Below are 14,167 nucleotides of genomic sequence, written 5' to 3'. Positions count from 1 at the left end.
GGGCACCTGTTGGGATTACAGGCATGAGCCACTGCACCCGGCCCACACCCGGCTAATTTTTTTGTATTTTAGTAGAGACAGGGTTTCACCATATTGCCCAGGGTGGTCTCGAACTCCTGACCTCAGGAGATCTGCCCACCTCGGCCTTCCGTCAGTCTAAATATTCTGAACAGTTTTCATATTTAACAGTTTGAAGGCCGGGCGCGGTGGCTCAAGCCTGTAATCCCAGCACTTTGGGAGGCCGAGACGGGCGGATCATGAGGTCAGGAGATCAAGACCATCCTGGCTAACACGGTGAAACCCCATCTCTACTAAAAAAAACACAAAAAACTAGCCGGGCGAGGTGGCGGGCGCCTGTAGTCCCAGCTACTTGGGAGGCTGAGGCAGGAGAATGGCGTGAACCCGGGAGGCAGAGCTTGCAGTGAGCTGAGATCTGGCCACTGCACTCCAGCCTGGGCGACAGAGCGAGACTCTGTCTCAAAAAAAAAAAAAAAAACAGTTTGAACCTCCTGAAATTTGTATAGTAGGGGTGTGAATGTTGAATAATTCTTCCTGCCCTGCAAAGTTGGAATGCTACCCATTTTAAGGCCTTGCTTTCCATCAGTCTGTTTCTTTTTGTGCTGATTTAATACCATTATATCACTTGATTAGTATTCTTTTAATATTCAAGCATTGAAAGTCCTGCTCACTATTTTCTTGGTGCTTCTCTATTCCCCCGGATGTTCATATCTGTTTCATTATCCGCACATCTGATATTAACTTACTGGGGGAAGTTGGCATCTTCAGGACACTTCGCATTAAAGCAGGCACATGCTTGTATTCCTAGTTCTTTGTCTTAGTAAGATTTTCTTCATGTGCATCTTCCCATTTCGTGAGTTGGGATTGACTGCTTATAAGGTAGTTGAGATTTCCAGCTAATCGACTCTTGGTCAGTAACTGAATTTAAAGTGGCAGAAAAGACCTTGGTGGGGTCTGAAGCCTCGTCAGACCACAAGGTCTTGCCTGTGTGCCACACACAAGTCCAGGTTTTTATTTATTTTTTATTTATTTATTTATTTATTTTCCAAGACGGAGTCTTGCTCTGTCGCCCAGAGCTGGAGTGCAATGGCGCGATCTCGGCTCACTACAACCTCCGCCTCCCAGGTGCAAGCAATTCTCCTGCCTCAGCCTCCTGAGTAGCTGGGACTACAGGCATGCGCCACCACTTCGGCTAATTTTGTATTTTTAGTAGAGACAAGGTTTCTCCATGTTGGTCAGGCTGGTCTCAAACTCCTGACCTCTGGTGATCTGCCCGCCTCAGCCTCCCAAAGTGCTGGAATTACAGGCGTGAGCCACTGCGCCTGGTCCAGGCTTTTATTTTTAATAGTTTAAACTTCAAACGACTCAGAACAATAGAATGATATGCCACTTTTGCCCTCAAGACTCTTAGTGTCGAGGGTAAGTAGTCAATTAAAATAGGTTTAAAGAAAAGATTGGGCCGGGCGCGGTGGCTCAAGCCTGTAATCCCAGCACTTTGGGAGGCCGAGACGGGTGGATCACGAGGTCAGGAGATCGAGACCATCCTGGTGAACACAGTGAAACCCCGTCTCTACTAAAAATACAAAAAAAAAAAAACTAGCCGGGCGAGGTGGCGGGCGCCTGTAGTCCTAGCTACTCGGGAGGCTGAGGCAGGAGAATGGCGTGAACCCGGGAGGCGGAGCTTGCAGTGAGCTGAGATCAGGCCACTGCACTCCAGCCCGGGCTACAGAGCAAGACTCCGTCTCAAAAAAAAAAAAAAAAAAGAAAAGATTGAACATTAAGTCAACAATAGAACAGGGAGGTGTTTTTCTATGCTCGGGGCAAAAAGTGTGGAGGTGACACTCAAGGGGGGCCCTGGGGGACCCCAAACTGCCTGGTGGCCCAGGGCAGAGCTGTCCTGGAGATAGCCCTGTGGCGCATTTGCAGTCTGCTGTGGAAGATCGGAAATTCCTGTTCTAACTCAGCTCCAATTCTTCTTTTCTCTTTTCCTTCCACAGGGGACCGTGATTAGGGTATTTTCCATTCCAGAAGGACAAAAACTCTTTGAGTTTCGGAGAGGAGTGAAGAGGTAAAGTCTATGAATGTCCGGAATGGATTCTGGAGAACTTGTATTTGGATTTCAGTTATATGTTATCTACAAACAAGTAGAAACCCCAGGAGAATTCCACACGAGCATTTCTATCCCAGCTGGGTCACCGGGTGAGATCTAGGGAGTCGGTCTTGTCACGGGAGTTCACGAGCACTTTCAGAAAAGCAAACTGGGTGTGTGTTTGCGATCCCATCAGCTAGCGTGAGAGTTGCGAAGAACTCACATAACCAGCTGGGCCCTCCTGTGCCCTGTGCTTCCAGCTGGCACTAAGGGACGGGGCAGCGACCTCATGGGAAGCACACCCTCCCCTTTAAAGGCTGCGCTCTGAGAACCTGTTCGCAGCTCTCCAGCTCTGCTTTTACCCTCAGCAAGGGGCGTCGGCCCCTTCTTTTAACCCAGAAGTCGCAGCTTGGAGTTCCCTTGTCTTCCTCACTCCAGGCTGCAAAGCTTCCCTCATCTGTGCTTAGCATGCCCCCTGTGGCGCCTGCTTTGGAGGCAGGACTCTCCCTCCCTCATCGGACAGCAGAGGAGGGGAGGCCTCAGGCTCTGGAGCCAGTGCCTCAGATGGGAGCCCTAGGGACCACTTGCAATAGCATGGCGGTGGTCAGCGGGACCCGACCTCAAGTCTCTGGCTCCTCGTCTCAGATCAGTACCTCCCTCCCTGAGGGTGGCCGTTGAAAGAGGGAGGGGCTGTGTTTTGGGGACTCTCCCGCCATCTGGTCCTCCTTCCTCATGGGATCCCCACAGGTGCAGCAGGTGCACCTCGGTATCCCTAAACATCACCGCTCCTCCAGCTCCTGCCTCCTCGTGTCCCTTGGTCCTCCTCACACTACACCTTTCTGTATTTTTCCTGTGTTGCTGCTTCTGCTCAGTTCCCCTCCTGTGCGTGTTTCTGTCCTGGAGCCGCTCCTCACCTTACCCCCTTCCTCACCCCCGTGGCCTGCGTGTGTGCCGATCCCGGGGTAGACGTGTAGCCTGGCTTCCTTGAGGTGCCCGTATTCCTCCTGCCTACTGGGCACCTCAAGCCACCCAGGCCAGTTTGCCCCTGCCCCTCATCCCTCACACCCCCATCCTGGTAAATAGCGCCACTCGCCACCCCCGCCAGCACCCTGGCACCCAAGCCAGAAGGACTGGGCCCTGCAGCCTTCTGCCTGAACAGTGCCTCTAGGGAGCTCCCAGCTGTGGGCCTGGCCTGTGCCCCACTCGCCACGCCACCTGATCCAGGCTTTGCCTGGTTTCTGCTGTTGCCCTGGATTCCCATCAGGCCATTCTTCAGACTCTCACCCAGGCTGTTCTTTGAAAATGTAAATATAATCCAATCACACCCCACCTGACATCTCCCATCACCCCTCTGTCCTGCAGGTTGAGTCCCCAGCTCCCTGCCTTGGTTTACCAGGCCCCCCGGCACCAGCCCTTCCACCCAGCCTGATTCTGTTTCACTGTCCCTGTCCTGGCTCCAGCAGTACCACACTTTCAGATCCTCGGAAGAGCTGATCTCTTTTACCCACCAGGGTCTTGCGTGGGCTGGCGGATCTGGTGGCCTGGCCGGGTTCCGTAACGCTGGGAGTCCAAGTCAGGTGTCACTCTCAAGGAGGCCTTTTTTTGATCCTTGGGTTAAATCCCTTTCTCCAAGATTTCTAGTGCCTTCCACGTGTATTTTTCTCACATTCCTTTGCCTGTAGCAAATGGAATATTTGGGTGACCACCCAAGGGGTTCACCTCGCCCGCTGCCTAGACAGAGCCGATTCATTAAGACGGGAATTGCAGTAGAGAAAGTAATTCATGCAGAGCCGGCTGTGCAGGAGGCTGGAGTTTTATTACTGCTCAAATCAGTCTCTCTGAGCATTCGGGGAGCAAAGGTTTTAAGGATAACTTGGGTGGGGAGAAGCCAGTGGGCCAGGAGGGCTGATTGTCAGAGATGAAATCTTAGGGAGTCGGAGCTGTCTTCTTGCACTCGGCAGTTGCCGGGTGGGGGCCACAAGATCAGATGAGCCAGTTGATTGATCTGTGTGGGGCCAGCGGATCCATCAGGTGCAGGGTCTGCAAAATATCGTAAGCAAAGTTCCTCCCAAAGTTAAAACAGCCTATGCCCAGGAATGAACAAGGATAGCTTGGAGATTAGAAGCAAGATGGAGTCAGTGAACAGATCTCTTACCCCATTTCAGGCATCATTTTTCTTTTTTTTTTTTTTTTTTTTTTTTTTTTTTGAGACGGAGTCTCGCTCTGTCGCCCAGGCTGGAGTGCAGTGGCCGGATCTCAGCTCACTGCAAGCTCCGCCTCCCGGGTTCACGCCATTCTCCTGCCTCAGCCTCCCGAGTAGCTGGGACTACAGGCGTCCGCCACATCGCCCGGCTAGTTTTTTGTATTTTTTTAGTAGAGACGGGGTTTCACCGTGTTAGGCAGGATGGTCTCGATCTCCTGACCTCGTGATCCACCCGTCTCGGCCTCCCAAAGTGCTGGGATTACAGGCTTGAGCCACCGTGCCCGGCCTCAGGCATCATTTTTCAAAGGTGGTTTCATTCGCACCTGCCTGACCCCACTCCCATCGTTGGATGCTGCATTAAGGCAGGAACCATTCCTAATTCATACCCATACCTAATTAATACACATGGTCAACACTGACGCCAGGAAAACCCCTTGCTATTAGGGCCAGGGCTGAAAGTATCTTGTATTTCTAGTGTTATGAAGAAATTCACATGAATTTAGTGGCTTTGGAATGCCAGTTAATTTTTAAGATACACTTGAACCACTTTGCCTGTTGAAAGTTTTGCTCTGTTCTTTTTTTTTTTTTTTTTTTTTTTTTTGAGACGGAGTCTTGCTCTGTCGCCCAGGCTGGAGTGCAGTGGCATGATCTCGGCTCACTGCAACTCCGCCTCCCAGGTTCATGCCATTCTCCTGCCTCAGCCTCCAGAGTAGCTGGGGCTATAGGTGCCCGCCACCACGCCCGGCTAATTTTTTTGTATTTTTAGTAGAGACAGGGTTTCACCGTGTTAGCCAGGATGGTCTCGATCTCCTGACCTTGTGATCCACCCGCCTCAACCTCCCAAAGTGCTGGGATTACAGGCGTGAGCCACTGCACCCGGCCCTTTTTTTTTTTCTTTTTAATTGAGACAGTCTCATTCTGTCGCCTAGGCTGGAGTGCAGTGGTACGATCTCAGCTCACTGCAACCTCTGCCTCCAAGGTTCAAGTGATTCTTCTGCCTCAGCCTCCTGAGTAGCTGGGACTACAGGCACCCACCACCACAGCCAGCTAATTTTTGTAATTTCAGTAGAGACGGGGTTTCACTGTGTTGGCCAGGATGGTCTCGATATCTTGACCTCGTGATCCTTCCACCTCAGCCTCCCAAAGTGCTGGGATTATAGGTGTAAGCCACCATGCCCAGCCCTTTGCTCTGTTCTTTTTTTTTTTTTTTTTTTTTTTTTTTTTGAGACGGAGTCTTGCTCTGTCGCCCAGGCTGGAGCGCAGTGGCCAGATCTCAGCTCACTGCAAGCTCCGCCTCCTGGGTTTACAACATTCTCCTGCCTCAGCCTCCCGAGTAGCTGGGACTATAGGCGCCTGCCACCTCGCCCGGCTAGTTTTTTGTATTTTTTAGTAGAGACGGCGTTTCACTGTGTTAGCCAGGATGGTCTCGATCTTCTGACCTCGTGATCTGCCCGTCTTGGCCTCCCAAAGTGCTGGGATTACAGGCTTGAGCCACCGCGCCCAGCCTGCTCTGTTCTTAAACTTCACCAAGGTTGCCTATTTACCCTCTGGTGTGGAAAGAATGGCTATAACTTAAATTATTGAGTTTTCTTTTACTCACCTTAGGACTATAAATCCATCCTAATTCAGCTAAAAGTGGTTTAGTGAATTCCTATTTCTTTTGTCATCTGGAAGGTTGCAGCTCTGTTAACGAATTGTTCTTAGTATTTCCTTTCGAACATTTTCCTCTCTCAAGGAAAATGTTTGAGAAGGTGGTTGGAGGGGAATAAAACTTACCAGCAGGCCCAAGTGTGCCCGTGACAGGAACTCTTCTCCTCCACTTGAGTTGAACCCCTGGGGCAGCTGCTGGCTCCGGTGGCCCGCCCCGACCTGCGCATCTCCCCAGGTGTGTGAGCATCTGCTCCCTGGCCTTCAGCATGGACGGCATGTTCCTCTCCGCCTCCAGCAACACGGAGACCGTGCACATCTTCAAACTCGAGACTGTGAAAGAAAAGTGAGTTGCAAATATACGTTCCTTTAAAAATGATGCAAAACCCTTTGTCCCCTCTTGCTGCCGGGATGGGAAGTAAGCACGGGTCCGCTCACCCTCTGACATTGTTAACCAGTGAAGACCTTGAAGCTGGCCATGGAACAAGCACCTCCGCATCCAGGCTTGGCAGTGAGGAGGACGGGCCCCAGCAGATGAGCTTCTCCTGCGGGCAGCATGCAGAATAGACAGAGGCCTTGCGTAGGGCACGGAGGGCCCAGGTGGACATCCTCTAGTCAGTGCGGATGGCCCCTCCTCAGGTTCCCCTCACTACGAAAGCGTTCGTGATCAGACAGCCCATGAATGGCTTGTCTCTTACCTGCCCACGGGTAAGCAGAGAGAGACATGGATGGCTTCCACAGTATTTATTATTGCCATGAATATGTAGCGTGACGGGGGTCTTATCTTTTAAGAGGGTCTTACTCTGTTGTCCAGGCTGCAGTGCAGTGGTATAGTCATTACTCATTGTAGCCTCCAGCTGCTGGGCTCAAGCCATCCTCCTGCCTCAGCCTCCTGAGTACCTGGGACTAAGGCATGCACCATGCCTGGCTAATTTTTAAATTTTTTGTAGACACAGAATTTCGCTATGTTGCCCAGGCTGGTCTGGAACTCCTGGGCTCAAGTGATCTGCTTGTGAGCCACCGTGCCCAGCCTCTCTTTAAAAAATTTAAAAAGAACATCCCACTCAGATCAGCATTACAATAACATACTTTAGATGGTCAGAATAAATTTTGTTATGTATATTTCATCACAATTTTTAAAAAGACAAATGGAACATGCCCCGCCCTCCCCCCCAAAAAAGATGAATAACAACACAAATAGGCTATGGGAAAATAACGTTTTGGGGTCTATACTCAAGGTTTTTGGAGACTTCTGTTACAGAGACCTAGCAGGGGTCATCAGTTAGGCCCTAGACGTCCTCACACCCTTGTAAAGGGGATGTGTGATCACCTGCCACGTCTTGGCTGTGGCCACTCAAAGGCTGCGGCTGCTTCTCCCTGAAGCTGAGCGCCCCTCCTCTGACACCTCCCAGAGGAAGCCCCATGACGCCCCCGGGGCCCTGAGTGTCTGCTTATAACCAACCCTTCTTAAGTTTCCTGTGAAGAATGGAGACTTTTGCTGTTGGCTCCAGAGCTGTGCGTCTGTGTGAGTAGGGGGTGGCCATCCCCCCAGGGAGGGTACAGCTTCATGTGTCTAGTGGCCTTTCCTTCCAGACCCCCAGAGGAGCCCACCACCTGGACCGGGTACTTCGGGAAAGTGCTCATGGCCTCCACCAGCTACCTGCCTTCCCAAGTGACAGAAATGTTCAACCAGGGCAGAGCCTTCGCCACGGTCCGCCTGCCATTCTGTGGCCACAAAAACATCTGCTCGCTAGCCACGTGAGTAGAGCCGGCGCCTGCATCCCCCACCCCGTGTGCCTCAGGCCGAGGGGCCCAGTCCTGGTAGCTTGTGACCCCTTCCGTGTTTCTCCTGAACAGGAGCAGCTCCTTAGAGCCGACACTCCGTCGAGAGTTGTCAGGGATGGGAGGCGCCCTGGCAGGCACTAGGCTTGCCGCTCTGTGTGGGGTCCATTTCCACACAGTCTCCCGTTCTGTTTTGTGGACAGTCTGTGGTTTTAATGAAAGACGTTAAGTCAAACCTTGTGAGTGTGCCATAGTTAACCCTTTGGGGCCACAGAAACCACACTTGCTGAGTCTCAGGCGTCTGGCCGGCCCCAGGGTCCAGCTTCAGAACACACATGGGGCCTGTGAACGTTCTGGGATCGTCTAAGGTTCTGTGCTGAGTGCAGGAAAGATTGTCATTACATCCAGTGACAGCAGGGCTTTGGGCTTCCATGCGTCTTTAAACATCGTTTTCCAGTTTTGTTATCTGACTAGCGTCCTCGAAAACTTCTCTGACAACGACTACCCATAATAATCCCAGAAGCCACAAAAACAGCTTCGTCCCACTCTCATCTCCTGTGGGCTTCAGGGCCACATAATAAATCCCAGAAGCCACGAAACTGGTTTTGTCCCGCTTTCTTCTCCTGTGGGCTTCAGGGCCCCATAATGATCCCAGAAGCCACGAAACCAGTTTTGTCCCGCTCTCGTCTCCCATGGGCGTCAGGGCTCAGCCACAAGTGCAGCCTTGGCCCTGTGAGCTGAGGTCAGTGGGCACCAGGCGCCTGCAGCTGCTCTTGTGCTCATTCTGCTGGGGTCTCCTCCCTGGCCTGCCAAAAGTGAGGCTGCCGTGTAATGAGACCGTTTTGTGACAGTTGGCTAGAATGTGGCTGCTCTTTGTCCTCCCTAGAATTCAGAAGATCCCGCGGTTGTTGGTGGGTGCCTCCGATGGGTACCTGTACATGTACAACCTGGACCCCCAGGAGGGCGGCGAGTGCGCCCTGATGAAGCAGCACCGGTGAGTCTGCTCCGGCCGCTTCACGGAGCTGCTCCGCGCTTTTGGGGCACCTGGCGTATGTTTGTTTATTTCCTTGCAAACCAGTGACATAAAGGGGCAGATGCCAGCATGGCGGCCCATGCCGCGCAGGTCGGGAGCTTTGCTTTCCCAGGTGAAATCGATGCCACTGCAGGACAGGGAGCCCCGAGCCCCGGGCTGTGGCTGGTGGCATCAGGGCTCCCTCAGGGACTGGGCACAGAGACAACGCAGGGGTGGCGGGGGAGCCGCATTTGTTCTTAGCTGGGGGAGAGGCGCGGGGAGGCCAGGCCTTCGTCTGCAGGGTGGAGTTTCGCATTCGGAAAGGAAGGGTGCAGCGTGGTGGCCGCCACAAGTCAGTGCGCGTGGTTGAGAGCCTCTTGTCTCACTGTGAGGTACAGGTTTGTCCTTGGAAAACAGGGAGTTAACAGTTGTTCATCGAGAAGTAATGCATTTTCATTCTGTCTCACACATTTTTTTATGATCAAAAAGTTCCAGCAGCAATATAATTATTTATTTTAGAGACAGGGTGTCACCCTCGCCAGGCTGGAGTGCTGTGGTACATTCACAGCTCACTGCAGCCTTAAGCTCCCGGGTTCAAGGGATTCTTCCACCTCAGCCTCCCTAGTAGGTGGGACTGCAGGCACGCAGCACATCCAGCTAATTATTTTTTTGTGCAGGGTCTTGCTAGGTTGTCCAGGCTGGTCTGGAACTCCTAGGCTCAAGTGAGCCTCCTGCCTTGGCCTCCCCAAGTGTTGGGGTAACAGGAGTGAGCCGCTGCACCTAGCCTTTTATTTTTTTGTGTGAAACGGAGTCTCCCCCTGTCACCCAGGCTGGAGTACAGTGGCGCGATCTCGGCTCACTGCAAGCTCCACCCTCCCGGGTTCAAGCGATTGTCCTGCCTCAGCCTCCCGAGTAGCTGGGACCACAGGCTCCTGCCACCGCGCCCAGCTAATTTTTTGTGTTTTTAGTAGAGACGGGGTTTCACTGTGTTAGCCAGGTCTCGATCTCCTGAACTCGTGATCCGCCCGCCTTGGCCTCCCAAAGTGCTGAGCCATTGCGCCTGGCCTAGCCTGACTTTTTCTTAAAATAATGAATCCTAGTTATTATGTTCTTCCATCGTAAAAGAGAAACACTGCCTTGTTAGGTATAACTCCCTCTTTAGACTTTCCATGTAAAACTCTTCATGTAAAAATGTGTACAGATACACAAGGAGATGAAAGTTTCGTGATGAATGCCTGGCATCCTGTGTGGTGAGTAGCACGTCGGCTCTGTTGCGGCAAGGCAGCCAGTGTGTGCTGCCCGCGAGGCCGCCCTGTGTGGAGACACTGAGCTGTGTCGCTTTCTCCCCTCCAGGCTAGATGGCAGCCTGGAGACGGCCAATGAGATCTTGGACTCTGCCTCTCACGACTGCCCCTTAGTCACTCAGACATACGGCGCAGCCACAGCAAAAGGTACTTACGTGCCTTCATCCCCAACGAGACTTGGTAAGGGGCGTGATGCAAACCTGGAAGGTAATTAGCCCCACCCACTGCCCCGGAGTGCTCCTGCCTCCTGCTGGCTCCGGAGCTACCCTACCGGCTCCTCATTGGGAAAGTGGGGGACTGGTTCTGAGGACATAGGCGAGGTTGGTAAATGGGTCTGCCAAGGCCTCTCAAGGCTGAATTCAGTTTCCTTTCCTTTTTTTTTTTTTTTTTTTTTTTTAAGTAGAGATGGGGTCTCCCTATGTTGCCCAGGGTGGTCTCAAACTCCTCCTGGGCTCAAGTGATTCTCCCACCTCGGCCTCCCAAAGTGCTGGGATTATAGGCCTGAGCCACCGTACCAGGCCCATCTTCTCCATTTTTGAAGAAAATGTGGTCATCCTAGCTCAGGTGACTCTGGGGGCATGTGACTTGCACCCAGACTGGCCACCTCTCAGCTAAGATACCACCCTGAAAAGTACTGCCAAGAGTTTGGCCTCGGTCTTTCCCTCCCACCTTTTTTTCGTCCTTCAGCAAATCTGCATCGAGTACCGCCTTCGTGCTGGGCCTGTGAAGTGCAGAAGCCATAGGGGAACGAGGCCAACGGGCTCCCCTCCGGCAGCAGCACTAAGACCCATGTGCGAGATCCTCCAGCCACAGCCTTGGCTGTGTGAGGCACCTTCTTAAAAAAACCAACTTGCACTCCAGCGGGAGAGCCTGTGGTTTTGCACCCACGTGGGGCTGTCCCACTGCTCTCCGCCACTCCCATCCGTGAACCGGCGCTTCCGGTTCGTGAGGCCCGCCCTGAAAGTCTCTTAGTATCGTTATTTTTTCCTGGTGTTATTTTTGAGCTCTGTGTAACCAGCTTGAGGGAGTTTGTGGCCTGTCCATTAGGGAGCCCCTGTTTACTGGGCAGGTGTCATTTTGACATTTATGAATGTCAGAGAACAAATGACTTCATCTCAAGCTGCCAAAGGCCGCAAAGATTTCATTAGAAAGCAATCAGAATTCAGAACATCTTAATACAGGCTGCAGTTTATAAACATACACCAGTGTTTCCAAAACACAGTCCTCAGTTTGTGTCATGGGGTCTGTGGTGTGTCCCCAGCCTTTGAAGAGTGACTTCATCGTCTCTTTGCAGCCTACACAGACGACCTGGGTGCTGTGGGTGGCGCCTGCCTGGAGGACGAGGCCAGTGCCCTGCGCCTGGATGAGGACAGCGAGCACCCGCCCATGATTCTTCGGACTGACTGAACTTGACCTGTGACCTCTGACCCGGGGAGCAGAGAACACTGGCTTCACAGAGGACTTTGTGCATTGCTGCTATGAACTTTGACCTGAGTCGGGGGAGAGGATGGCAGAGACTTTATTAAAAAAAAAAAAAAAAAAAAAAAAAAGATTGTAGTGGTAGTCTAACTCCATAACGCTGAGGACATACATCGTTTTCACTTCAGTGGCTTTTAAATCCTGCTTATGAATTTTAGCTTTTTGTTTGTTTGTTTTCTCTTTTTGCCAAAATTAACTGTTTGGTGAAGCCCGCAAAACCTCCTCGCTTTGCATGCATGAACGTGCCAAGCCAGCATAGGGGAGCTAGAAGCCACTTTCCAGCCACCTGCCGTTGGGTTTTTTAATATCTGTACATAATGCTGAGTGCATAAGGAAGCCGTGGCGTTGTGCACAGTGGGTCTGGTTGTCAAGGCCAGTTCTGCAGTGACAGGCCCAGGGGCTGCCCACCAGGTGTGCTGGGCGGACTTCGGCTGGGGCAGGAGCCCTCTCTCCCTGGGGCCCCACCTGGACCATTTTCCCTCCGTTTTATTTTGTTAATTAAATTCTTTCCAAATTGGATCACTCTGGGATTTCTTCCATGGTGGACTTTTGTTTCTGATCTTGTTTTCCATGTGAATATTGGAGGAGAGCGAGGTTCTTTCTGATACTAAAAACCTTTCTTTCAGGCAGCAAATGAACTTAAAAGGTTGCCTGGACTCCCTGGAGCAAAGGAAAGCGATTTTGTTTGTATAATTAAATGATCTGTTCTTCTACTTTACTCTTCCTGTTGAAAAACTGTGTGTTTTTTTTTTTTTTTTTTAAGGAAAGTTTGTAGCTACTCCTATGCCCAGGAAAGCACAGAATTCAAGTGTGGTGGCCGTCCGAGCTGTCCTTTCTCTGGCCCTGCCGTCTGCAGGGGCTTCCTACCTGTGTGAGAGGTCGTAGCGGGAGACAGCGACAGAGAGAAGGCGGCTGGGCCACGTCCTTCACAGGGCGACATGTGCCTTTCTATTTTCATCTTAGAAAATTTCCTCAGCAAACCGATGAGAGATTGTGGTTGCAAGCTTCAGTATTTGCCTCACTTCCCTTTTCCTATTTACGGAATTAAAACAACCTCAAGTACCTCAGACTCTGCATTCCAAACCAAGACACCTAGCAGCCAAAGTGTTGAGGGCATTTAAGTGGAGTTAATGGCAGGAGAGATGGTTTTAGAATCTTTGGAGTGGTGTAAGTTACGGATAGAAGGGAAAAGGCAAAAACTGTATTTACCCTGCCTTTGCAGGCTCGGGTTTTTGAACCGAGGAAGGCTGGGACGCCTGTTTCCAGATGGTTGTCATGGTCACACTGGGTGAAGAGCTGGAGGGGAGTTGCCACCTCCGCTGAGCGGCTGCAGTGAAATGCCCCAGTGTTCCTGGGTTGGCTTTACGGCAAACTCCTAAATGCAGGGGACACTGGAGTCGGACTCGACTACACCGGCTTCCTCACAGCCGCTGGTGTGCGGCACACAGCACATCTGCATTAGGCAGAGGTGCAGGTGGGCTGATTGAACTTTTCCTTCAAACCCTGCGTGTCTGTCCTGGACCTTTGATGAAATGGGATCCCGGTCACGCAGGCTGAGGCGGTGGGGACCACTGAGGCCAGAGCGGGCTATGCTTGAGCAGGGATGAGAAGGGCCGCGGCAGCACGCAGCCTTGACCCACGCCCGCAGCTTGTGGTGCAAGGCCAGAGGGCTCTCTAGAACCTGAGCGTGCACTCCATCTCCTGGGAGGCACGTTTGGCTAGAGTGTGTTCGTGGGGGAAAAAAAGTGCACAAGAGATACGGAACCCTGAGCTAGGGTTCCCCATCACCAAAGAGAGCTGCATTTCCAGTTCTGTGTTAAAGTGCCGTTGGTTCTGGTGCCTGCCTGTCGTCAGGATTTGGAGACTCGAATCTCCTTTGCCAGGTCCCTTTTGTCTGTCTTTGGGATTGGTAGTACTAGAAGATGCGGGGAATTCTCTTCCTCGCGCAGCCTCGGCTTCCCACACTGTAAGATGAGGCAGTTGCAGAGGAGGCCTCGGATGTCCTGTGACCCTCGGCCCACACTCCCCCTCGGGTGGCCCAGGCAGGGCTGGCTGGGTGCTTTCCATGCAGACCACAGGAAGCCCTGTGCTTGCCTGGGTCAGAGCTAAGCCGTGCGCTCTAAAGAAGGGAGGAGGACTGCAGATTCTTGGTCAAGAAGAATGAAGAGGATGTCTATGTTTGCTGAGCAGCCATTGTGGAGGGTTACCCGCCTCCACTTTGCTGTTGCCCGTTTCACTCCCACCAGCTCCTCTTCCTCTGCTGGAATCCATGAGTCCCAGCCTCACTGGCGGCCTCAGACGTGCTTGGGAGTAACGGGGACAGAGAGAGGCCGCTGAGATGCCCTTTAGAACTCACTGCTGCGCCAGAGACCCAGATGGAGAGGGACCCTGAACCAAACAGAACGTGTACTAATTTGCCGAAATCCAAACTGTACACCCATATTCATTTTTAAATTCTATTTTTCCAGACTTCAAAAAGGACAATTAGGGTGGGGGATAGGAAACAAAACCTGTAAACGTTGTGAATGGGCTCAGTGGACTCTGGGACCAAACCTGTAATCTCCAAAACAATGGGACCAAGAGCTGCATAGAACCTGGAGTCAAAAAGAACTGCTTCAGTCCCCGCTGTACCG

General features: G+C 52.0%; 1 protein-coding gene across 11 annotated transcripts in view; it reads left to right on the top strand.

Moving 5' to 3' along the window:
• LOC105497373 (WD repeat domain, phosphoinositide interacting 2) overlaps positions 1-12,252 on the top strand; it is a 45,597-nt gene extending 33,345 nt beyond the window's left edge. For 5 of the 11 annotated variants that reach the window (XM_071095388.1, XM_071095396.1, XM_071095392.1 and 2 more), the window contains 6 exons: positions 2,016-2,086; positions 6,196-6,303; positions 7,551-7,715; positions 8,626-8,733; positions 10,105-10,235; positions 11,350-12,252. In XM_071095388.1, coding sequence (XP_070951489.1) covers positions 2,016-2,086; positions 6,196-6,303; positions 7,551-7,715; positions 8,626-8,733; positions 10,105-10,235; positions 11,350-11,462 — 696 coding nt within the window. In that variant the 3' untranslated portion in view covers positions 11,463-12,252. The remainder of the gene's footprint in view (positions 1-2,015; positions 2,087-6,195; positions 6,304-7,550; positions 7,716-8,625; positions 8,734-10,104; positions 10,236-11,349) is intronic. The other 6 variants (XM_071095397.1, XM_071095394.1, XM_071095389.1 and 3 more) reach the window with 3 other exon arrangements.
• The last annotated feature ends 1,915 nt before the right edge of the window (positions 12,253-14,167 follow it).

This window comes from Macaca nemestrina, chromosome 4 (genome assembly GCF_043159975.1).
Source record: "Macaca nemestrina isolate mMacNem1 chromosome 4, mMacNem.hap1, whole genome shotgun sequence".
Classification (NCBI taxonomy): domain Eukaryota; kingdom Metazoa; phylum Chordata; class Mammalia; order Primates; family Cercopithecidae; genus Macaca; species Macaca nemestrina.
The sequence above is the reverse complement of the archived record's forward strand: the minus strand, read 5'-3'. Positions and strand labels throughout refer to the sequence as shown.